Below are 25,742 nucleotides of genomic sequence, written 5' to 3'. Positions count from 1 at the left end.
TTGCTTTTACATATTTAGACTTAGTCAAAACGTCTGATGGGAAGAATTACTTTTTTAAAAGTATTTTCAGCAACATGTATCTTAAGTATCAAAAGTATGAAGTTATTCAGATATTCAAATGGCTCCTTTGACTGTTGTACTCGTTCTGTATTATTAATGATGAATTCATGTGTAAGCAGCTCTTTATTTTTGTGGTTGGTCGGGCTGGAGTTCATTAAAATTACTTTATTTACTATTGGGTAGTTGTGAAATAGTAAAAAGTACAACATCTGCCTCTGAAATGTAGTGGACTAAATATGAAGTAAGTATTCAAGCAAACATGTCAGATACAGTGTCACATATCAAAATCTGCATTCAAAATATAGTGCAGAAAACAGTTTAAAGGTTAGCTAGATCCTAAAACAAAAAAAGATAAATAAAATTTGAGATTTATTCATTTTTTCAAATCTGTCAATTATAGTAAAGTCTGTTATTCCCGTGTTACACAAACTAATTGCCACAGTGAACCTGATGCCTTCAGGGCCCGAGTGGATCTGAGGAGCCAGCTTTGCTTTGCTCAGAGACAGCGAGAGAAAAAACAGGACACAGGATGAATCCCCACCTCTCTGTTTATTACCGGTCACAAACATATTACCTTCCACATCACCAGTCACTGAGAAACATGAGATACATGTGTCATTTCTATTTGCTATAGAATGTAAATGATCCCATGTAAAAACTCAAACACAAAAAATGATAAAGACAAAGAAAATGAAGTACTATATTAATAACTTTAATTATCAGACCAACATGATCGTGAATGTAAATCTAAAGTAAGCCTTGGTTTGAAGAGAAGAGAGACGTTTCAGTGCAGCATGGCACACTTTAAATCACCATATTTAACTGATAATGGGTGTCCAGCGGCAGTACTGTGTGAGTGAAAGCTAAGATATGTGGAAAAAGTAGTGTACGTTTTACAAAGAAACAAAGTGGATGGACAATAGTGTGTCACAATTCTTTCACGTGTCACTATTTCCCACATTTCTGAAGCAACAACATGATTGTACATAAATTAACTGAGATTTTTTAGACTCAGTGCATCAGTTCAGTTCTTTGACTGGTTTACAACAGTTCACACAGAATGAGCACAGATACACATCACAGCACAGAGGACATCATGCCTTCATTTCACCAGGAACAGCTTTGTTTTCGATAATAAATCAATACATCCATTTGACCCATACACTGATTCTCTGAACTGGCAGTTCAAATATCAGCAATCTACAGTACATGAGTGGGCCTTTAATACTGTGTCTACTAGCTCCTGTATACAGATGTACCAGAGAACAGTTCTGTCTTACATCTCAGTTTATTGTCATCCCTGAGCACTGATTTTTAAATTCTTTCGGATGAAGACAGAGTGGAGCAGTAACATTTAAAGCTCTGGGATGAGTAAACACTGGGATGTCTGCAGTGTTTCTATGTAGATTCTCTGATTACACAACAAAACGACAAGCAGGGTGGATCTGTAAAGGTTTTTCCACTGACTAACTGTCCCAAACTGTCACAATGTGCAAATGTAAGTCAGTAACATTTCCCTGTTGAAATGTGCACACTATGTCAGCAAGAACATAGTGCACACAGTGTGTTAGACAGGAAACAGGTTTGTCGTTGGAGTGGGAACACCACAGAACAGAAGAGACTTCTGGGCAGAGTTTAGTTTCAGTGTTCTACATTCTAACCTTCATTCTAATGATGACTATACTTTCTAAATATAATCTGTGTCACAGTACTTCTGGATTATTTTCTTGGTGTAAGGATCCTCTGCATATGTTAGCATTACAGAAACTACAAGTGAGGTGCCACCACACTCATGATTTGTCTATTTCCACCTCCAATCCAGATTCATTTGGTGATGGATATCTTAGATGTCACAACACACTGAGTGACTGAGTGTGAGTACAGTGATAGTACTGTCCCACAGCAATAGAAGCTCCAGTATAGGTACAGTTTGGCACGTGTGTAGAGGAAAAACCTTTTACAAGGACTACATTATAGCTCATACACAATAATAATTTCACAAATGATCACTAGAGGGTGGAAGAGAGCTGCGCTTAATCTCATGCACACAAACACATACACAAGTGGAGGGAAGGCTGGGGACTCTGCTGGCTCATCCTTCAGGGCCTGAGGCCTGGTCACTCGTCAAATCGACCCTCCAGGATGCTCTCAAACGAGAAGGGGACAAACTTGAAGCCCTGGCCAGAGTAGAACTTGTTCTGGAACTCCACCCTGAAAAAAGGAGAAAGTGGTGGTGAGAAGTGGGGTTTAATAATCTGGTTAAATGTATGGATGTAAACAGACACACAATGAAAGTATGGCCGTTGAATGTTGTTCTTCTCAGGATGAACTGAGGGAGGTCATTCCCAGGCTGAAACTGTGGACAGGTGACGGTGAGCACTCCTGCAATTGGCAACAATTTAAACCCCTGTAACCCAACCAGGTAAATATCTAACTAACAAGGATTAACATGAATAGAGGTGTTAGGATTTTGAACAGAGGCTGTGATGGACAGCTCTGTTCTCTACTCAACATAACACTGGTTCATGATCAGAGTTACGAGTTAGATAACATGAAAATGATAAATGAGATTTCGGGGTGTACTGATCAAATACAGTTATTGTTAAATGCTGTCCCCGCAGCTCCACATTCACATTACTGCATTTCTTGCCAAAAAACTACACTTTACAACCCATAGATTATGTTTTCATTCCAGCTATGGTAGAATTCAACCCATTCTGGGTCATGAAAGTCTGAGATATTTATTCTGAGCTAAACTAGGGGACCATTCAACTGTCCAGCTTTACCATCCCTATATCCAATCTGCTAAAATCTAAATAACCATCTTTTCCCAGCAAGGTTGATACTGTCACTTTCCACTGATGTCCTGGCTTTTTATTGTCTCTTTATTCTGGGGGGCAGTAGCTCAGTCTGTGGGGACTTGGCTTGGAAGGGTGGTTGGCTCAAGTCCAACATGGAACAGTGAGTACGAAGTGTGTACTCGTAGCTGAAGCATTTGGTTCCAGTCAAAACAAAAATGAAACAGGAACATACTTAGCATTCCTAAATTACACTGAAAGACATGAGAGTTGGCATGTTTGACCCCAAGACTGAAGTGCAGTGCTGCACCTTCAGCTATATTAATTATATTCTTATCAACCAAGAATGACAAAAATTCATCTGTTACTGTACATGTTTAAGGCAGGGCGCATTCCAGTACAGTAAGTCAAAGTAAAATCCTCCCAAACAACGATGGAATTATTCTCTGCTCAGCCCTTAGAAAGTATGATCTTGCTTTCTATCTTTATGACTGAAGAACAAGTAAAAAAGTATTTCTTTTTTTGTGAATTTCATAATTCAACTCACCTGAAAGAACCATTGTGTCAAAACCTTTTTAACATATTCTTCAGTCACAAAGACAGAAAACACTTCACATCAGAGTTAGAAAATGGATCACCAGATTTTCCCCCACTTGCCTTCAGGGCTTCCGTAGATTTGGCTGAAAATGTGTAAAAAACAAAAAAAAAACTAAGATGACAGCGTTTCCATCTTATCAGCAGTATATGCCATGACATCAGCCTTTTTGTCAGCGTCAGGTCAGGTTGTAATTCTATTCAAAGTGACTGTGTCTGCATAAGAAACTCTAGTACAGGATGTACCAAAGAACACAGGGTCACTCAAGCAAACACATTATTCTTGTTTCTGCATGTTGTCTGGGAGTCGGGGCTCAGAGTCTGCTAGTTCTGCTGCTGATGCTGGGGTCAGCCTGTACTGTACAAAGGGCCACTCTCTCTGATAAAGGGTTTAGAGAGTTGGTATGTTGTAACTAATAGCTTTTTAATAATAATCACATACATGATCAGTTATCAGCATTAATAAGAAGAACCTTTGTGTTGCCAGATGACTGATTTGGACAGTTTGATTTATTCATTAACCAGCTATTAAAATACAGAGCTGCAGACTTGATGGATCTTGAGACAGTTTCATCTACGTCCTGAACATGATTTAATAAAACCTCAGATAAACTTTGGAGCTACAGTGAAATCCAAGTGGAACTCTTTCCACATGTGTAACCCACTCTGCCCATCAGCCCACATCGCTTTAACAAGCTCCATGTTCTCAGTGAACAGACCAGATGCTTACTGCAGCAGTAAGAAAAGAGAAGAGCAGCGTAGCTTTGTCGAGGCCTTGACTTCTTCACTTTGATGCTTGTGCAGAATGTTACATCTTACACTTGCAGAGATAACACCAATGTGTAGAAATGAACGGTGAGAGTCAGTGGATGGGACATTTATTAGGAATACAGTCTTATGATCTGCACAAGCTCAGACAGCTGTGTGACCAAATATGGCTGCTGCTCTCACAGAGCTTTAAGACACTAAAGTATATTAATAATACACATTGTTATTTGTATCACCAGTCATTTTCTGTAAGAGTGTGTTAAGATATCAGGATGTCATGAAAATTCTAAAAACTTTAAGGCTTTTCTACCAGCGAACCACTTTAATTTCTGCCTCATCTGCAGTAAAATAACAGTACTGCTCATTTCATAACTGTCTACGTTATCACATATTTCCAGTTCTTTCTCTGTATAGTACCACATTTTCAAATTTTCCTCGGCACATTACTTTTACTTGCATCTACAGTTCGAATACTGTAATCCTCAAATCCTGACAACCTCTGATGTCTTCATTTAGGAGGAAAACACTAAGAGTGGATTTTCAGTTCCTGCTGGTTCCTGGCCTCAGCGAGCGAGGGGAGTGCCCAGGAATGTCTCCCGGCCGTGGCAAATATTTGGCCTGCCGGAGCTGTGAGAGGACTGCACTTAAAAAGAGGAAAGAAATGAGAGATCCTCTCTTCCGCCTCTCCACAGAGGTGTGGAAGTGGAAAAAAATGCTCGTACCTAACACACATTGCACTGGACTTACAATGGTGTGTGTGTGTGTGTATGTGTGTGTGTGTGTGTGTGTGCGCGCGCGTGTGTGTGTGTGAGTGTTTGTGCAGATAACTCATCAGCATGTGTGTGTGAAGTGTGGACAGCAGAGCAGAGGGTCTAGGTTGACTGCTGTTTGCTTTGAACATGACTATTTCCATTCAGCCACCTCTGTGAAAAATACTCCACTACTCTTTTTAACCTTAGCGGCGACCTGTTGAGCCGACGCGCTGCTGCTTTATTAACAAAGTGCCACACATTCATACAGTTACACACACTGGAGCCTGAGAGCTACGCAGTTTAACCACAGCCTCTTCCTGTGGGCCGCTGGAAGCTTGTGCATTCATGTTGGAAAAGATCACTCAAAGAATATCTATCTAATGACTGAACAGGGACATCCGTCCTCTTTAGCTCACTGTTCCACACACTGTTCATGTCATTTGAACTTAATGAACCTAATTTAAATTCCAAATCCACTCAACCGACCGATACTGACTTTTCATTAGTCTGCCCATAAAGATAAAATGTTTGCCTGCTGCAGATCAATCTAATCAAATCAAATTTTCCACTGACTGCATTTCTTCACTGTGCTACCCATGGCAGGCCAAGACCAGAGGTCTAATGTTGAATTTGATGTAAGGATGTATGTGTTGAGTCAATTGGTTGGGCAGAAACTCTAAAGTGAAGACGATTGGGGGTTGGTGTAGATCTTAGCATGAATATTGTCTCTGGTTCAAGCCCAGCTGATTACACCTGCTTCCACACAGTGGAAAACACTCAGTTGCAATGTGACCTCCAACCTGGAACATACAGCCGGCCCACGTGTTAAACAGATAGGTGGGACTATACAACACATTCTGTAGGCTTCTTGGAAGAACAACACTGTCTGGATAAAATACAGCTGTGCTCATATTTGAGGTGGTCATATCACTTTTCACCAGTTTACAGGAATAACAGACAGACAGACAGACAGACAGACAGGCAGGCAGGCAGGCAGGCAGGCAGAGCTTCTTCTTAAACCTACAACCTACATCCTGAGAGCAGAAGTTAAGTATTAAATCCATACCTCTGTCCAACAAAAACACACTAGATGTTCTCTCACTCTCTCTGTTTATCTGTCTCATACCATGACGTAAGACTCCGCGTTAATCACAGGAATCAGTGCTTTCACACATCTGAAGGGAATGGAGCAGGGTGCACCTCATAATCTCAACTCTACAGTGCTACATACGAGCTGGTGACAGATGGCTGGGCACAGACAGAAATGTGTCAGTACCAGGCACCTAAATGATATCATGACTTCATTCAGCCCTCGTGTGCCACTTTGTATTTTGATCAATCAGCACCAGAAACCACTTCAACTCATCTAAAATGTCAAATGGTACGAGAATTTAACATTCGTTCCAAGTTCACATCACATGGTTGATGTCATGACATGAGGTTAGCATGGATAGCCTAGTGTAGCATAAAGACTTGAAGTAGGGTGGAACAACTGTGACTACACCTACTAGCTATTCTGAATCTCACTCATTTACACATATAATATCTGTGCAAGCTGTACATAAACAGCAATGTAAAAACCTCAAATCTGAAACATTGAGCCACGGACGCCCCAAGTACACAACTTCATATCACACTCTGCAAGAACTGTGATCACAACTCACCTGTCAAAGCTATGTTGTTCATCTGATACTGCAATAACTACTACTACTAAAAGTTACAGATGTTTTATTGTCTTCTGCTCAGTGGATGTTGACCCATCATTTTAGCATATTGTCACCTGGATATTCATAGTCCTCAGATAAAGATTCTTAATTCTCATGTTGGTGACTTTCTAATCTCTGACTTGCACCACAATCATACTGACAATACTGTCTGTCTAACATTTTTGTCTATGATGAGGGAAAACTAATGGCCACATTACAAAGAGTTTGCCTAGGGTTTGCAACAAAAAAAATCCTATTTTGAATGTGAGGTAAATGAGAAAATATAAATGTATGTAGTTTTGTAATCTGTATTTTCTATGTAAAACTCTCTCTCCCTCACAATATGTAGCTCACAATATCAGAATATCACGGCCAAAAGAATTCATATCTGTTCTTGGCAAATGAATTACACTCAGAATGTAGTGAGGGTGGAGAGAGAGTCTGAGAAGTGAGAACAGAAGAAGACCAAAAAGAAATGATTTAGAGGCGTTGGACTATTTACACAATATTATATACAGTATGTATAATTTTAACATGAATACATATTTCATTTGAAATGTCACAGTTGTCATCATTACATATATTGTGACTCCTCAAGTAGCTACTTTTACTTTTGTTCACTTGATTTATATCGTATATAGAGCTCTTTGACAGTAGTGTGTGTTAGAGCTGTGCACTGTGTGCTGAAAGGGATGTTTCTTATTTATCATCCATCACTTTTACAACTCCTCCTCTGCATAGTTCTCTGCAGTACTCCTCTTCAAACACTGTTACTATAGCTCCTAATACATGTTAACACATGTTTGTATGAAGTGACTGTATCTCACAGTGGTAATCACACGAGTGCTCCTGTTTTGGGGTAATCCGTGATTCCTCTACACTGGATAATATCCTGTGCTCCATAGTGTTTGACGTTCCTGTGTGTCAGTGCATGCTGGATCAGAAGGGTGGAGGTGGTGCTAGGAGGCGATGGAGCCGTGAGGTTATCTGGAGTCCTCTGCACTCACAGCTTGGTAAACCACGTTGAGTCAGGAATGTTTCATGTTTCTAGCATTCCTCATGTGCATATAAAAGTGCAGCTTTGGTAGAAATACTTAGTTCAAAAGGTGAACAGCAACAGCTCGCTGCTTTCTATTAATATGGGATTCATTGTGTGGCCGGAGTACATGTTCACCTTGCAAATACGAACATATACAACACATTTAGTAGCATGCATACATTTTGCATTTAGGCTGTATGTGTAGTGAGTACTTCATATTTATGAGGACCAGCCTGTTTCACTTCAAAATTGTGCCTTAACTGGGCTCTTTCTTTTTGAATGGTTGTCTTTGTTTACAAGTTTTGTGTGTTCATCTCATCCAATCATATCATATTATACAAATATGTGTCTGTGTGAGTGTGTATGACTAACCAGTGCAGACGCAGGGCATGCAGGAATGCTGACAGTCCCTCCATGATGAGCAGGATGGCAACAGTGAGGGTGGCAAAGGCCGAGAAGATGATGGACAGGCCGAAGAACCCGCCACCACTCCGAGAGGACAGACCCAGGTGCATCACCATGGACCAGAGCACCTCTGACAGCTCTGCACATACACACACAACAAAGTTTACACTAAAACATGTCAAGTATTATTGAACTGGTTTACCTACTATTACCTACTGTCTACCTAGAACAGGTTTCATAAAACTGTGCATGCTCGTGTGTACATACTTGTGTGAGTGCATTCTTTTACTCACGTGCATGAGCCAGGCTGAGGGCCCAGAGGCGCAGATAGGAAGCTGTGTTGGAGATGCATCCCAGACAGTACTCTATGGTGTGGATGGCCTGATGTACAGCTACATCACCAAAGTCAAACTGTGGTGGGGAGACAACAAAAAGTAGACTTTTACATTTTTGACTTTTACGACAGAACTGCGTCATCTCAGAAAGGAAAATGAGGAATTATTAGCATCAAAATGTGTCTCTGTATTTTTAAAGAACGTGAAGTGAACTCAGGCAGCAGCCTGTAGAACATCTTCACAGCTGGAAGGCAGAACTCCCACTGTACTGTGATGTTGTTCCCTGTTTCTGCTTAAAAGACAAAATAATAGTGACATTTTCACCCAGTCTGAGTATTTTTTAACTCAAGGCCATGATGATGACGTAAGATCTGTGTACACTGCACATGTGCATGGTAACTTTAATCATGTTTATAACCCCCATTTTTAATAAATGTAACTGTAATGCTGCATCGTATGTGCTTATTATGCATATTTTTCTGTGGAAATGAAGGCAAGAATGAGTTTCTCTGAGTCCTGTCTGGACATGAGACTGTTGTCTTAATTCTTGCTGTTTGTTTGAGATGGTTTCATTCCAGCTTTGATGAAGCTCAGTCTTTTAAAACACTGATTTCTTAAACAAGGTTTCTGTTTGTATAGCTCTAGAATTAAGATGATAAGTTTCATTCTTTCCTCTTTGTTGCCAAATAGAATTCTATCTGATAACACAACACCATAGGAGATATGAACACAACCAACTGAGACTATGCCAGATAATCCCACACACTCCTCCATCCGTCAGCAGGTATTTCATGGTCCATGGTATTAAAGGTTGCACAGATCAAGCAGCAACAAAACAGATGTCTGATCTAAATCAGGATTCAGATGAATGTCATTTAACACCTTTATCAGTGCAGTCTCAGTGCTTTAACTCAAGTCTGTCCAAACCGCTATTTATATTGAAAAAGTTACAGAGTTGAATCAAAGCAGAGTTTTCAATGGCTGTCTTGGAAAGAATGCCTAATGATCATCCACACTGATGGATCAAGCACAGTGTGGTGCACAGCATAACTCGGCTCCTCCAGAACCACAGAAGGCATTAGAGAATTGACATTTATTTTCAATTTAGCTTTTACTGAACACTGCTGTGTATGTGTGTGTGTGTTTCAGTGTGCATGTGTGTGTTTGTGTGTGTGTTTTTCCACTATGTATTGCTTACACATACTGTACGTCATCATATCTTATCAACACTTTACTCTCTACTTAACACTAAGAGATGATTATCGCCCAGCTCTGCTGCTCAGAATGTGGCCAATAAAAACAAGGCTGTGTCAGTGTGGAAATGACTGAAATGGAAAATCTTTCATCATCTTAATGAGTGGTCCTTTGACCTTTGACCCTTGCCTGAGCCTTTAGCTCTGATTAGGCATAAAACAAAGAGCAAAGACTTCTGGCTTGTGTGAGTTTGTTTCTTGTGTTTCCCCAGCAGGATCACAGCACAGGGACTTGTTTGTGTATTGTAAAGCCGTCACAGTTCCTCCATTCTCGTCTTCCTGGTGGAAGACTAGCCTTTCCTGTACGCGGGCAGGGTGGGGGAAACATGGGAGTCTATTGCTCCGGGTTACTCTTGTTGGGTTTGGCTTTGCGCTGGTCTTGTTTCCTCTTTCCATGCTTGTCTTTTGTCCTTGGACCCGTGAAATAGAGTTCATGGAACCAGCACTTATTGTTCCCAGTTCCACGGGTCTCCAGCACAAGTGGCTAATGAAAACAACACTGGATAACATGCCGTAATGGCAAAATACACAGAGGCGAGTGGCTCTGATTAAGAATATAGTGAGGCTGTCATGTGATTTTACATTTACAATGTGCCAGACTTCAGATGTGATGGAGTGAACCGAAAACAGCTCAGTCAAAAGACCAAAAAGACCATTATCTACTTTCAGACTTATTTTCAGTTGATACCATAAAGATGGACAATGTGTCTCCACTTCCTGTCCCTGTACAAAAATGAAGCCAAAACATCCTGGATACGGTCGCTGCCACCTTGTGTTGGTAGAGTCATTTGGCGTCAGAGTCTGCACCTTAGTGATCAGACCTGGAGCCCTGCATGTACATCCACCAACTCATTCGTTTGGCTCATGTCCTATGTGCTAACATGAGGGGGGTTGTTTATGATCTACACCGCATCCATCTCGAATGTGTGAAAACATCATGTTTTCTCTTGGAAAGCTGTGATGTCGCCCATCTTGATATACAGTCAGTGGTTGATATGAGGACAAAACTCTAAATTAGATAATGCTTCAAGAGCAGAGCTGTTGTACTCTGACTTGCCTCACTCAACAGTGTTATGACAGACTTGTCACAGTATGGTGAGGATTTAAACATTTCCTTGTTTTTCTTTTAGGGTTTTTTGACCTGGACTTTCTTCAGTGACTCAAATTGTCATGATGTTTCATAAGTAAACTGAAAACCAGTGTATATACTTTATGATCACCTAATCCAATGCAGTGACCATCTCAAAAAGGACAAAATTATAATAATAAAAAATATATAATAATATGTATATGACATTAGTATATATAACATGTAGTATGATCCTGCTATAAGACAACAGTATTAAGTAGTATGGACTCACACGCAACTCTATTCAAGGATACACTACAAAAATATCAAACTTAAAAAGCCATTAAATGTCTCATTGAGTTTTGAAGCTTATTTTCTTTTTTCAGGTGAGGACATTTAGGACATGAGAGTTAGTTTCCCTTCTTTTAGTTTACAATAATTATTTTTATTATAATAATTATTATTATTTCATTTTCTTGATACTAGCAGAGTGATTGAACAAACAGCACTTCTTTCCACAAGCAGAATCCAATGAAAAACTGAAATGAAACAAATGGACCTTCTGCATTTTCTTTGCCTTTGTAAAACATGTTCAAAGTCAGAGTATCTGATTAAATTATGTTTTTGTCACAGAGACAAACACACACCTTCACAATCATACATGTAAACATGCCTGGTATGGGGAGGTGGACAGTATACATGTACAGAGGGTTGAGGCAGAACAACCAGAGTTCAAAGAAAGAACAAAAAAACTTTACGTCATTTAAGCACAAACACGTCAGGCAAGACAGCATCCAGACATGCTAAGAAGACACCAAACTCAGGTTCTTACCGGCTCTTCCTCTGAGTGCTTGAAAGTAAGGAAAGGTCATAGGTTAGTGGCAGAATTCAGGAACTGCGTCAATCCAGAAGGTTCCATCTACTTTTGGATCATTCATTCATTAGACTCTGACCCAAACCTAACAAGACTAATGTATCCCGTTCAGGTTTGGGATGTTTTGTTGGGTCAGTCTGCAGGCTCAGGTTGGATATTTTCAGATGTCATTTCAGACAGTGGTGGTTCATTAGCTCAGACCACTCCACTCTTCTGCATCCCATGGATATGCACAGCATGAAGCCAACATATTGCATTAGCCTGGCAAGCTAACGGTTAATCATGGATTAAATAAAACAAAACTTGATCTCGGATCAGGCTTGTATCTCAAAATTGGCACCACTTGGGTTCAGTCAGGTTTCATCTTAATTATAGGTTCAGATTTTTAATCTCTATTTTAATACAACACTCTCATGTCATATAGTCAAGTATGTATATGTATCAAGTGTTACTATTTATATTCCCTCTTTGTGTGTCCTTGCTGAGACACTACAGGTGGATACAATATGATCTGGAGTTTTCTGCTGAGATACGGCACTGACATATGTGTGACAGTTAGGATGACGACCTCTTCATTAAAAACAAAAAGACTCAATCAAACTGCCAAAGCAGAGGCTTTGTTAGCTTCAGCTGAATATCCGAACGTGTTTTTGTCAGAACATGAACTGTGGTTTCTGACCTCCATCTCTTCTTATTTGGTCATGTTGTGAAATTGTCACTTCACAATATGAACAGGAACATTACAGTATTGTATTCAATAATTTAAAAAATCTAACCTGATGTTTTAAGAGACGTTTAAGGAGAAATACTGTATCAATCAATATATGTAGATGTCAGTCAGTTTTCCAGCCCTTTGTCTGCTGCTACTCCCAACATGATGCAATATTACAGTATATTCCATAACTCCGTTGATAAGTTATTTCTTGGAACATCATATGTTTGGAATAATGATGACAAAATGTCGCCTTACTAAATTACAGTTATGCAATATGTTATCACATCATAAACACTGAGAGATTTATTATGTAGGAGACCTGGAAGACACCAAACCTCTGAGTCACAACGAAAAAAAAAAAGTTTTTCCAGAAACTCCACTCGCTGGTTCATGAAAACCAACTCGCTGTTTGTGTTTCTGAAATGGAAAATCCATCTCTTATCTGTTCCACTCCATCCATTTCTCTCTGCACACTATTGTGCCCACATTACCTCCACCCTCATCTCTCGTTACTACTCAGGAGAAAAGACTGCTCTCTGATATGAAGGTACAACAGTAGTAAAACATGTTGAGTGAGCTGAGACAGAAGATTTTGCTTTGTTTAAGCCTGTGGCAGTCTGATTAGTCTGATCTAATTATTGTCCTCATTGAACTAAGATCTTATTCTAATCAAACAAAATGAAAGTCTGCAAGAGGATGGAATTTGAATCAGTGGTGTTTGGTGACATTTCATGGCCTCACCTCATCTCCTTCCTCTGAGTGCTGGGAGAGCTGGTCGTGGTCCATGATGCCAGCCTCGTCCTCCGTGGGCCCGTTGCCCACCCGCACCCCTCCGAACTTCTGCGTGCCCTGTTGGGTGAGTCCGGTGCATGATGAGGACACGCCTGTTTGCTCTAAAGACTGCTCTAGATTCTCTGCAGGGGTTTCTTCCCTCTTCTGGGACTAGATACAAAAGCCACAAGAGCTGTGTCTAGCTTAAAGCAAGCCTTAGGTTCAACGCTTTCTCCTTAATTTTGCATTAATAAAACAGGGCACCCAACACAGAAAGTGAAGGCTTTCATTCCAAAATGAAGCATACCCACTACTTGTGAAACATCACACGTAGTATTAGTAAATTAAATCTAGCTGAAATCTTGGCCAGAATAATTTCACTGGTTGAGTTGAACCTCAACAAAGAAGTGACTAAACATTTAAACTTTAAATGGCAAAGAAGAAATCCTGGACTAAAATCAACATGTTCTGTTGGTCACTGAGCTACCATGAACACCATAATAGTGAACTGAGTTCTTTAGAACTGGTACTGGTCTTCAGTCTGATGGGACTTCTTTGAGGCTTAAGTCAAACAGTGAGAGCTACAGATGTATTTTTGTCAGGTCTATCAGGTCTTTCATATTAATTAAGGATCATGTTAGGGTGCCCTTAGTCTGTAATTGTAACGCATTTCCCATTCAAATCTGAGCGTTTCCAAGGCAGGCTTTAAGCAGTTTTCATGGCAACACAACCAACCACATTACACAGTACAAGGTGCATTGAAATGAATGGCAGAATAGGAGTAGAAAAAAAAGGTTACACCAAAGGTTATAATTGTTATTCATCAAAGGTGGCAGTAAGGTCATAGGTGGGATCAGATTCACATACCAGGTGCTTTTTCCACAGGTGCTGACGCCGAAGCACCATAGTTTTCACAATCAGCATACAGGGTACACATGCAAGGGCAATCAGCACCAACAAAACCTGGATCCCCATCTACAGATTCAAACAAAGAGAGGTTAACAAGGTGTTGGAGATGTGCAGCAGTGATCAAAAAATGCTAATTCCCTGAACAGACGCTGTCAGCCCCATGAAGCTCATCGACAAGTTTTCTTTTGCTTTCTTGTGATAACGGTACTTACAAGTGTTTGTTATATTTTGTTGCTGATGAGAGGACAGAACAGATCTATCAGATGTATGAAGAAAGCAAGATGAAAGGCTGACTTAAAAAGGAGAGTAGACAGCAAATTGCTAGTCTGACTGAATGGACATGGTCTCTGCAGTAAAACTCTTTTTATTTTGTCCTTTGTCTCACTCCAGTTTATATTATAATGCTTCAAATGAGAAAAAAACAAGCTTTTGCTTGACAAAAATAATGACCCATTACGGCTATGATTTGTACAGGAAGAAATCCAATGACAGTTCACACCAACCGCATTTGCAAAGGGTGTTTTATCCCCATCAGCTATGGGAGACCATAAGAAGCCCATTCTTGCTTGGCATAGTAAGACAAAGACGGCGCACCATGCAAAGCAAGATTAAATGGTTGGTATGTATGTAGGTATGTATGGTTAACTTGTATGTAAATGTATGCAGGGTTAACTTTCCCCACATCTCATAAAGGTGTAGATCAAAGACGCTTCAATGTGAAACATCTGAAACATCTCTGAACTGACTTCTGACCAGAAGAAAATAAAGAATATTTAATATTTCCTATTGTGGGTTTGTTCGATATGAGCTGCTGTTCACCTCTCTAACAGGCTACAACTATAGTGCATGAGGGGAGGTCTGGGAAGCTGGGAGAGGCAGAGGGGTTGATGAGGGAGGGAGCACCTGTCCCCTGTAGAGGGGTTTGTTCGTGGGGTCGTTGTAGTTGAAAAGACACATGTTGATGAAGTGGATCAGCAGGCTGGGAGCGTCCTTGGAGGTGAAGGCATCGTAGGCTGTCCACTTGTAGAAGACGAGCAGAACGAGGTAGCCAAACAGGCTTGCCATGAAGACGATTTCTGGGATGAAGCCCAGGAGGATGTTCAGCGGCTTCTTGAAGTACCTGCAGTGCAGTGAAGTCAGTTAACGCTTCAGATGAAAACCTTTCCTTCAGGATCAACAGTAATCCAGGTGACTGCTGTCAGTATATCTACAGTCAGAACAATATAGAACTGGGTGTCTGGGTGACTTTTCATAGAGCAGATACAAAATTGCAATACAATTATTATGGCTAAGAGATACAGTGGCTTTCGTGAATGTATTGTGACACCCAAAGTTGGTGCATTCGTTTTCAGCCTTGGTGTTGAGTGTGCCACTTACAGGTGGTTGAAAAGACTGAGAGACACTCCAAACAGCATGTGGATGACGCCCAGGATCACAGACATCTTCATCTTGAATGAGTTAAGGAAGGTCAGCTTGTTGGTGGCAACATTCCAGATCTGCGTCAGAGATGACATAACAGAGTCAAATGTTTGAGACCTCCTAAGATGTGACTGTTACTTATCTGTCTGTACAACTTATCTGTTGTATTAAGCTGCATTTGTTACTTCAAGGCTGGACTATTGTAACTCTTTGTTATCAGGCTGCTCTAATAAGTCTCTTAGGACTTTGCAGTTAATTCAGAATGCTGCTGCACGTGTTCTGACAGGAACCAAGATCAGAGATTACATCTCTCCCATTTTGGCTTCCTTGCATTGGCTACCTATTAAATCTAGAATAGAATTTAAAATTCTTCTCCTTACTTACAAAGCTCTTCATGGTCAGGCACCATCATATCTAAAAGAGTACATAATACCTTATTACCCCTCTAGAACACTGCGCTCTCAGGATGCTGGGTTCCTTGTGGTTCCTATAGTTTCCAAAAGTAGATAGGGAGCCAGAGCTTTCAGCTATCAGGCTCCTCTTCTGTGGAACAAACTACCATTCTGGGTTCAGGAGGCAGACACGGTCAACACCTTTAAGAATAGACTTAAAACTTTCCTTTTTGATAAAGTCTATAGTTAGGGCTGGCTCAGGTCATCCCTTAGTTATGCTGCCATAGGATTACACTGCCGGGGGACCCCACCGAGGGTTATGCCTAGCCAGGCACGGTATTGGTTGAAGATGCACACATCTCCCTTACCGAAAACTCTCTCTCTCTCTCTCTCTCTCTCTCTCTCTCTCTCTCACCATCTGTAAACATACATGTCTCATTAATACATGTTACTAACTAAACTTCTTCCCCGGAGTTTCTGTGCTCTGTCGTCCAGCAGTGGTCCTGCATGACGTCCGCTACATATATTATTACTGTCATTATTGCTACCATATCTCCATTACAGTTTATAGTTAGTTAATGATTTGCTGCTGCTGTGTATCTGTGTCTCTTTATCTCTATCACAGGTTCCACTGCTACTGTAATCATTTTATCATTCATTGTGATTCATTGTCATTTTATCATTCATTGTAATTGTACAATATGTTTGTGTTGATTTGTCCTGTACACGTGACATCTATTGCACGTCTGTCCGTCCTGGGAGAGGGATCCCTCCTCTGTGGCTCTTCCTGAGGTTTCTTCCACCTTTTTTCCCTGTTAAAGGTTTTTGTGGGCAAGTTTTTCCTCACTGGAACCGAGGGTCTAAGGACAGAGGGTGTCACTCCCTGTACAGATTGTAAAGCCCTCTGAGCCCTCACTCAAATGTACGTTGTGACTTTGGGCTATACAAATAAAATCTGATTTGATTTGATATGATTTATGTAATTCATGACTGTTTTCAGCAGTGGATTCATCTCTCTTTAGTGCTCTAGTGTGTAGCAGGAAAGTTTGTGTGTGATGTAGTCAAAATAAATTACAAATACTACAAAAAAAAAACTTCACACTGTGCTTCTAACCAGAGAAAACAGCTATTCATTGTTGTTTTCATAATGAGTGAACAGGTTTTACCGGGTCGATTCCGAGTGGATAAGGCCCGTTAAACACACCAGGAACCGCAGGGTCTAATTGCAGAACTGCATTTCCATCAAGTGTCTCAAACCTAGGACAGAGCAGCAGGAAATGAATAAGTGTATTTAGAAGGAACAGTGATATATTTTAGAACATGAATCAACCCATACAGTGCAGTCATAAGATCAATGAAACCACATGAATGTCAATGATGTGATGACAGAGTGAGATGGGGAACATAATACCTATAAGAGGGCTCCTTCAATGTCATGTACAATTTAATTTCCTGACAATATCTGATGATTTTGATCTGATTTGAGAAACTAAATCAACTAGACTGAATAGGGGATGTGGAACATCTTAGACAGCATCAGTCCAACCAGAGTTGGTGACTGACTCACGTCCAGTTGGCTCCTTTTGAGCTAAACATGGGTCTGACGCTCCATCCAGAGCCAAACATGTTGAGTGACTTGGAGAAGCAGTCGTTGTAAATGACGCCGGTGTAGATGGAGAAGATCCCCATCAGCAGGATGATGTAGCGACCAGCAAACACCATGTTGAACATCTACAAAGACATACAACGAATTAGAAATCTCATACGTTGAATGTTTCTGATGCGTGCACTGTGAGGTGGAGCTGTATTGCTATTGCTACCTCATTATCACTCTTCTGGGCGAGGAGGCGACTCTCTCGGATGACCAGGTATAGAGCAGCACAAGTCATCAGCAGGCCATGACCCATGTCACCAAACATCACCGCAAACAGGAAGGGGAAAGTAATGATGGTGTACGGAGCTGTAAGAGGGAACACACCAAAGAGGAGATGGTCACACACCAAGGCTCAGGATCAGATCAACACACCCCATGTGCTGAAACTTGAAGTATAGTATAGTATAGTATAGTATAGTATAGTATAGTATAGTATAGTATAGTATAGTATAGTATAGTGGAAGTTGAATTTAGCAGCTTTTTACACATATGGAGTGAACATGTGTAACAGTCCATACTGCGATCATAAATGACATAGGTCTACGTAATTGAGTTGAGAGAAATTATGATGTTGAATTCATGGGTTGTCCAGTTTGGTAGAATAAAACATTGTTTCTTGACAGCAGCTTAGTTTTATGGCCTCAAGGCCAAACTTAATTTCTGTCCAACAAAAATAAAAAGCTAGTTGGTAAAAAATGTTAAAGAGGGAGGTGGAATAGCAGCCATGTCATATCACTCTGCTGCTTTTAAACACAAATACAGCTTTCATTCACCAATTAATCCCAGTCAAGTCCAGTTTGTTGTTTTAATAGCATTTAAGATACTGTCAGTGGAACTTGATACTTCCTGTCGACTTTTCACATTTAAATCTTAACACTCTGCACTCAGAGCTGCTGGAAGTCTTTTACAAAGTTAAATTATTCATATCAGCAGAGAAATTAGAAATAAAAGTTGCTTTCTAGTCAATAAAGGACCACCTGACCTCTTTTTGAGAAGTTACAACACAAACTTTATACTGCTGAACTACTGAAAGTTGTAGCAAACATTTATTCAAATTAAAATATAAATATTTCAATATGATGAGTTATTAATTCAAGAAAAATGAATTCCGCTATGACCTGGATTGATTTCCCGGTAGTTCCCGATGCCATAGGCATCAACAATGTTTTGGAAGCCTGACGTGAACTTGTTGGTCTTGTTGAAGGTAGGTGGAGTTTGCTTGGTCTGCATCCTGTTGAGGATGGACGGCACCGTGGAGCCACTCCTCTCCTGTCAAATAAAGCATGCACGTATCAGCCACATGCTGCATGTGTTGTAGACCAGATGACTTACAGAGAACAAAACTCATGACACTACACCACAAAAGCAAGAATGTGGTCAGTGTAAATACATAAATAGAGAAACTCACCGTCCCTCTGCGCAGAGCGAACTGGATGGAGTCCAGGTCTGAGACGGGACACCACACCTCAGCAATCAGACACTTCTGGGTGACATCAATGTTGCAGAGGTTGAGTGTGTGGTAGATGGCCTTCATTTTCCTCACCTTGATGAACCACACTCGCATAGTCTTGGAGGCAGCCTGCAGCACTCGCTGACGGTGGTCCTCTGTTTGGTTCAGCACCTGCAGTAGCAACAGGGAGTGTTTTAGGTTGTAGATCCTGGTCTTGTCAACACTGCATGTTTGGATGGTGAGGCCTTGTCACGCTATAGGCTGACCTGAGGTCTGTAGTCTTAAAGTAAGACTACATTTGTTGCTTACTGACATGGTTTTGTTGTGATCATAATGTGATATATAAACACCCAGAGTGTGTTTTATTTGTGCAACATGTTGGCTAATGGTACTACTGTATTGATCTTAGCATACTGGCTCTCAGACTTTAGTCGTGTTCATGCAGAATGTGTTTTCTGTGTAGAGTAAAATGCTCCATTGTGGTGGAGCGTAACACATTGTGTGTGGCTGGCAGGCTCAGACTGGAGCAGACCTCTCATGCTGAACCATTTTTTCCAGGCTTAATAAGGGCAAACTTTAGAGAACCCCAACACTATGGGACAGGACAAGGTATTTCACAGATAAGAGCTGAAAGCCTCGCCTACGCTTTGTGGGCTTTTGTAATTTGACTGGAAATAAATTTTATGAAAGGAGAATTGAGCAGGAGTCTGAACATAGACATCCTGTTGTGCAAACGTTCTGATAAATGTTTTGTTGTTTAGCGAGCAGCAGAGTAACAAAGAGTACAAAGAGCCTTTGAATGATTTCTCAAATTAAAACAAGAACTGCACGGCTAATGGTAGTGTAGCTTCAACAATAAGCAGACCTTGCTCCAAGGTCACCCACCTCTGTGAAAACTGACTCACTTAATTTGATTTGATATGTTGGTAATGGGAGTTAAAGCTCCATTCTATGGACAAACATACCATCTGGAGGTCGTCGATGCGGCTGTTGACTCCAGCCAGCATCTCCTTCCTCTCCTGTGGGGTCTCTGGACACGGGTACAGTGAGGCACGGAACCTGGAGGAATACACCCACCAACAGAGTCAACTCACAAACACACACCATGTTTCCTTCTTTCTACCTCATGCTCATGGTGCACACATGAAAACACACACAGTTCTCACAGGGTTGAGCTAACACACAGCAGGGAGAGGATGCTGCTTAAATGGTACTTTTTTTTTTTTTAGTACTCCAGTGATTTTATATCAGAGACAGGTCACATCACGATTATATCAAACATGATCATGACTGCACATGCCTAAACTCAACCTTGCAGACTATTTTCCATTCATAATATAAAGGAAAAGACACCCACCCCTCACAGATCTTCTTCACCCTGTTCTTCAGCTGGTCACCTTGGAAGAAGATAATGAACACCGATTTGTGGACTTGGTCTCCCTGTTGAAAAGAGAAGAAGTGGTAAGAAAATCTACACTCACTTCCTGTTTTTAATATGTAAAAATCTACATGATTAGTTATAAATGGGTTTGACTCATTTATCTTTTCTTATTAATACGTCTCTTTACTAGTCTCTATAATGTCACCAAGTGCTTGCCTACTCTGTATGGAAAGTGTCATGAGATAACTGAAGTTATGATTTGGTGCTATATAAATAAAACTGAATTGAATTTTAATTGTATGTTATGTGTTCAGACCGTGGTGGGGTCTTCCAGAGGGTCCTCAATCTCTGCCTTCCTTAAGAAGACATTTCCACGACACACCCTCCACAGCATCCTCTCAAAGGTGGGAATCCGCTCCCTGCTGATCACTCCAGCCACAAACCTGCACAGACAAAGCACAATACAGTATGTATACATTCATCCTCCAAGTGGTGACGATAGATTTTTAGAATAAAAATGCTGAATGGCAACAACAACTTTTAAAACCTGTTCCCTGATATTAATCTTTGGTCAGCAGATTAGGTAAAAAATGCTACCAGCTATTATGACAAGACTGAACCTTTTCTCTTAATGCTGTGAGACATGTGTACATACATTTTTACTTTTAGTTTCATAATACTGGCCTTTCTTCCTCCTAGAGCTAACAAAACTATCTTGTATTGTTGGCACCATTTTCTCTGCCAGTCCCAACAACACGTTTGCAGCAAATTCTGAGATCCTTTTGACGGACTGTAGGTACGAGTGGAGTAACAGATATGAAGATAACAAATAATAGTTTTAAATGTGAACCTTTTCTAAAAAGGCATCCTGTGGAGTTTTTGATCACTGGTAGAGCTACAGAACAATGTTCTCATATGTAGGTCTGTTCTGTTTGCACCATGCATATGTGTCCTCATGAAAATGGACGGATGGGTGGATATAATCCATATTATCAAATTTCAGGAAAATTTTGAGAATATTTTAAATGAAATCATTAACTTATTATTCAAACTGACTTGATTCTTCAGTCAGGGACGTTGTACTTCACATTAAATTTGTATTTGTGTGCTATGTGTCATGTGCAGCTCAGATGACTATTTCAATATTTGCTATGACAACTGGAGAACATGATGCGGTCCACATGCTTTACCCCAGTCTAAGCGGGGCCCCACGACCCCCCTCACTGCCCTCCATCAGGGCCGATGACTCCTCCAGCAGGTTGGGGTCCTCCATCTGTGCAGATGTTAGGAAGATCTCAGTTACTTGATGTACAGATGCAGCAGAGTCAGTCATCTGTTGTGTGTGCAAGGTGTGTATGTCTGTGAGGGTAAAGTAAGCAAACCTCATCAAAGAACTGCTGTGTTCGACGGAGGATGTGTTTGAGCTCCGTCAGTTCCAGGAAGTTCTTCTTCAGTGCTTCCTGGTTGGTGTTGATCTCCTTCAGCTCGTTCTCCAGCTTCTCAAAGGTGGCCTGTCAGTCACAATCAATCAGTCAGAGGCACTCACTTCAGATGCTCATATCCACAGTCAGCTATACAAACTGAGAGCAACACTCTGGGTTGTTATTGTACGAGCATCTCTCAGACAGAAGAGATTTGTTGAAAAAATATCTCACTGCAGTTTAAAGGGCTTAATTCATAACCCATCATTCTGACTTCAAATCTCTTCACATTACTTTTCCTCCAAGAATCATTTCCAACTTATCCTGTTAAACCAAGTCCACTGAAGTTCTGTCAGCCTTATCTGGACACTGTGAAAAAGAGCACTTTACAACACAGAGCCACTGAAAGAGAATGTGATGCGTCTTGTAACACACGTATGTGATGCTGAGTGGGCTGTAACAAGAACTACAATTGTGTATTTATTGTCAGTAATTGATGATAAGTGATGATGAGTGCAGATTAATTACCTCTAGGTCAATCATATCCCTGGGAAAAGGCACCTCTGGATTCTCTCCAGTGTCCACAGTTGGGATGTTAGCTTTCTTGATCTCCTTCTCCACAAACCCTGTTCAGCAGAGATAATCCATGATGTAATACCACAACAGTGTACTGTGTCATCTCTGTAATTTAAAAAAATGCTACTGTTTTGTTTTTTACAGGTTTTACAAAACTTACTCAACACAAACAAACTAAAGGTAGCTGAAGTTAGGACCTACACTGTGCCCTTGGCTGAGTGTTCATTTGTTTCATTACTCACTTAGTTTCCTGTCCATCTCCTCACATCTCCTCACTTCATTCACAAATTTACGCTGGAACACGTTTACGTCTGGATTTAGCTGTGGGTGGAAAACAGAGCACATGTGGTTAAAACTTGTGACTAAGTGACTAAAATCCAGAAAATGAACTGAAACCGTCATGAATTAATTTAATCACCAACACATGTGTGATGTCATCTGAAAGACAGGAAACAAGTAACTCATCTCTTTCAGTGGCTTTATTTCAATCAGTGAGCAACACATGAGAGCATGAGAACATTCGGACTTACATCTCTGAACTGGACCATGCCCAGTTCTCCAAGCTCGCTGACACAGCAGTAGGCTGCCTCTGACTGGAGAAAGAGCTGAGCCAGGGTCATCTCCTCACTTCGGAACAGTTCCCCCATGATGGCAACCTTACTCCACCTCAATTAGAATAAAGAAACAGTGCACCTAGGACAGGAAGACATGTAAAGTTACAAGATTTAAAGATGTTTTTCAAATATATTAATTTATTTGTTTTTATACAGTGAAAAGGTCAAGGCAAAGGACATTGTTAGGAGATCACTCAGTCACTACTATGGTACTTCACTGCAGCCAACTCCTTGTTTCCTTGTCTGAGGAAGGAGTAACCTGTGTTTCTCACCTTCCAAGATCACCCAGCCTGTTAACCAACCTGCCTGTCTTTCTCTCTGTAGCCATGCCCAGCCACTACCAGCCCTAAATGGCAGTATTGGATCCAGCCCCCCAGTTTAGATCAGAAGCTCCCCTTCTCACTGTGCCAGCCTGCCTTGAACTGGCTTGAACTGATCACAGTTTCCTGCCCTGGGTTGCATTTGGGTTCACCTCATATCATAACAAACATAGCATAGCATCCATCCCATACTGTAATTTACCAAGGAAACATTCTCTTCTGCATATCTAAAGGACAGATAGGAAATAAAAGTGGCTTGATCAATCGAAGATATAAAATCTAATGTCACATGGCCTTTGACTGGATGAGTTCTGGAAGAGCAGTGACAGTACAACATATGTAGATTATACTCTGTATGTGAATACAAATACACCTTCAACGCATTCTAAGCAACACAGAAAAAATACCATACATAAATAAATATTTCACATATAAACCACAAAATATGTGATATGTGAAAAATATATTTTATACATTCATATACTGCAAAATGACGGATAAATAGCATTCTCATACACAGCAGTGTGATGATCCATCCATCACTCATGTACTCTATGCAGGCTATCAGCGAGCATGATCCCCTGAAGACGGAGTGCAATGGCGTTATTGGTCGTGGATGCACGAGCCTTTATAATAACAGCTGACACGACACGCGCGTCTTAACACGACACGTCAGTAATATCAGTGTGCAAACAGCTCTGCTTCATAAATCCAGCTCCATGTTGGTGCAGCATCGCAGCTGGCGCAGCATCGTGTGTGTGTGTGTGTGTGTGTGTGTGCTGCAGCTCTGCCCTTCACTGTTCAAGGACGCCATGATGCTGCTGGAGTCTGTTCGGCCTGCAGCTCTCTGCCTCCTGCCCTCACACACACACACACACACACACACACACACACACACACACACACACACACACACACACACACACTGTGGCTTAAATATATAAATTATACTCTCTCCGTGATGTATGAAATAAATCATATCATTTGTGGAATAATATTTATGTTTCTTGCTCACACAGCAGCATTGTGCGCCCGTTACAGGCCCAAACACAGTGTGGTCTCTGCAGACTGATCTGATGTGCAGGCTGTAAAATCAGACGAGCAGTCCTGTGTGTATGACTGTGTTCATGTGACAGACATCTTCTAACATTAAACACACATCAGCTGCGATCATTACACGACTGCGACACAAGAAGAAGAAGCTGCTGGTGTGACATCATCAACGTCCTCAGAGCCAACACGTCACAGCATGACAGCACGACACAAAGCAGTGATCATCAATGTGAAACATTACAGTAACACGAGCTCAGTTCACATCTGGAAACAGCTGTTTACTCACCTGTGTGTGCTGGGGATGGACCGCTCTCTGGATGCGGGACGCTGAGCTCCAGGGAGGTGCGTCAAGTTAGATACAGGGCGCCGGAAATACACTTTATTTCAAAATAAGAGCATAGGGCATTTACTTGGCGGACACGTTTTCGTTTTTTAAAATTGACTTAAAAGTTTATAATGATACATATTTATTTCTAATATGCTTATACTCTCAACCAGGTGCCACGGTGCTTTTTTTTTTTTTTTTACAAAATCATTCTGATAGATTCGCATTGTAGTTTTATTTTGGAAATCCCAACCGGAAGCTTTACATGGTTGATCAAGGATTTTCCAGCAATGTTGACACGGAGACTTATCATGCAATCCATACATACCATACGCACGTAGGCACAGATAATGTCCTGTTGTAATGACTTCCTGCCAGGTTCAGTGTGGGAGGACGAGACATGAACCGTTCCTCCTCATCATCATCATGTTGTTCCTCATCTCTCTCTTCCTCTCTCTTGTGTCTCTATAATAAATCTTAATGAATGATAAAAGTGTGATTAGTTAAATCATCATTTATGGTTTATGTTTATCATGGCAACCAAACTCCATGAAGATCAAGAAAATCCATGAATAGTTAAATAATGGACATTGTTTTCTTGACTGTAATCCCCATTTTAATTTATATCATCTTCATAATACTATGAGGGTTTATTCTGTTCACAGAGCAGTGTTATGTTATTGAGAACTTTAATGCATACAGAGGCTAAATTCACAGTATGATAACAGGATCATCCTGCTGCTCAAGTCTTGTAAGAATTAATGATGTGATGATTGCATTTTATTATACAGGGCTGTGTCGATCTGCCTGCAGCCCAACATTGTTGAAAACACTACGAGAGTGCTGAGACTGAACCAACACAGTAAAACTGTGTGCCAGAAGAGCCAAAGAAGCTGTAATGCTCCATACCTGAGGGGACCCACAGCATTGGTGATAATTGTGGACTCATCACTGACACCATTCACAGTACACATATAGTCATTTAATCATCTTAAAAAATAATATAGCCTTAATAATCTGCCATTAAACCGTCATGTTGTGATTATTTAACACTTTACTAAAACTGATTAAATGATTATCATGTATTAA

General features: G+C 40.7%; 1 protein-coding gene across 4 annotated transcripts; it reads right to left on the bottom strand.

Moving 5' to 3' along the window:
* Window positions 1-590: 590 nt before the first annotated feature.
* On the bottom strand, window positions 591-24,716 carry atp6v0a1b (ATPase H+ transporting V0 subunit a1b). Of its 4 annotated transcripts, XM_019271377.2 has the most exons (22): window positions 24,615-24,716; window positions 22,872-23,034; window positions 22,584-22,662; window positions 22,294-22,391; window positions 21,727-21,855; window positions 21,535-21,617; window positions 20,661-20,787; window positions 20,321-20,403; window positions 19,929-20,022; window positions 18,922-19,134; window positions 18,632-18,782; window positions 17,680-17,819; window positions 17,427-17,590; window positions 17,026-17,116; window positions 15,426-15,544; window positions 14,952-15,168; window positions 14,007-14,114; window positions 13,110-13,310; window positions 11,612-11,629; window positions 8,416-8,533; window positions 8,090-8,261; window positions 591-2,271 (listed from the first exon to the last, which is right to left on the bottom strand). In XM_019271377.2, exons 2-22 carry the CDS (start codon window positions 22,986-22,988, stop codon window positions 2,178-2,180), a joined length of 2,616 nt encoding a protein of 871 aa, XP_019126922.1. In that variant the 5' UTR covers window positions 22,989-23,034; window positions 24,615-24,716; the 3' UTR covers window positions 591-2,177. The 4 variants fall into 4 exon arrangements, with proteins under 4 accessions (XP_019126922.1, XP_027145458.1, XP_027145459.1 ...); XM_027289657.1 differs by lacking the exon at window positions 11,612-11,629 and having other exon boundaries at window positions 24,615-24,705; XM_027289658.1 differs by lacking the exon at window positions 24,615-24,716 and having other exon boundaries at window positions 2,178-2,271; window positions 13,110-13,217; window positions 22,872-22,988.
* Between the last annotated feature and the right edge of the window lie 1,026 nt (window positions 24,717-25,742).

This window comes from Larimichthys crocea, chromosome XVI (assembly GCF_000972845.2).
Source record: "Larimichthys crocea isolate SSNF chromosome XVI, L_crocea_2.0, whole genome shotgun sequence".
NCBI lineage: Eukaryota > Metazoa > Chordata > Actinopteri > Sciaenidae > Larimichthys > Larimichthys crocea.
Note: the sequence above shows the minus strand (reverse complement) of the source record. Positions and strands in the feature narration are given on the sequence as shown.

Coding starts and splice junctions, on each gene's coding strand:
- atp6v0a1b (XM_019271377.2), bottom strand. CDS start 22,988: ATGGGGGAACTGTTCCGAAGTGAGGAGATGACCCTGGCTCAGCTCTTT. Junction 19,135..19,928: donor GCATCGACGACCTCCAGATG/GTATGTTTGTCC, acceptor TTGCTACTGCAG/GTGCTGAACCAAACAGAGGA. Junction 14,115..14,951: donor AACCCCTCTACAGGGGACAG/GTGCTCCCTCCC, acceptor TTGAATCTGTAG/ATGGGGATCCAGGTTTTGTT.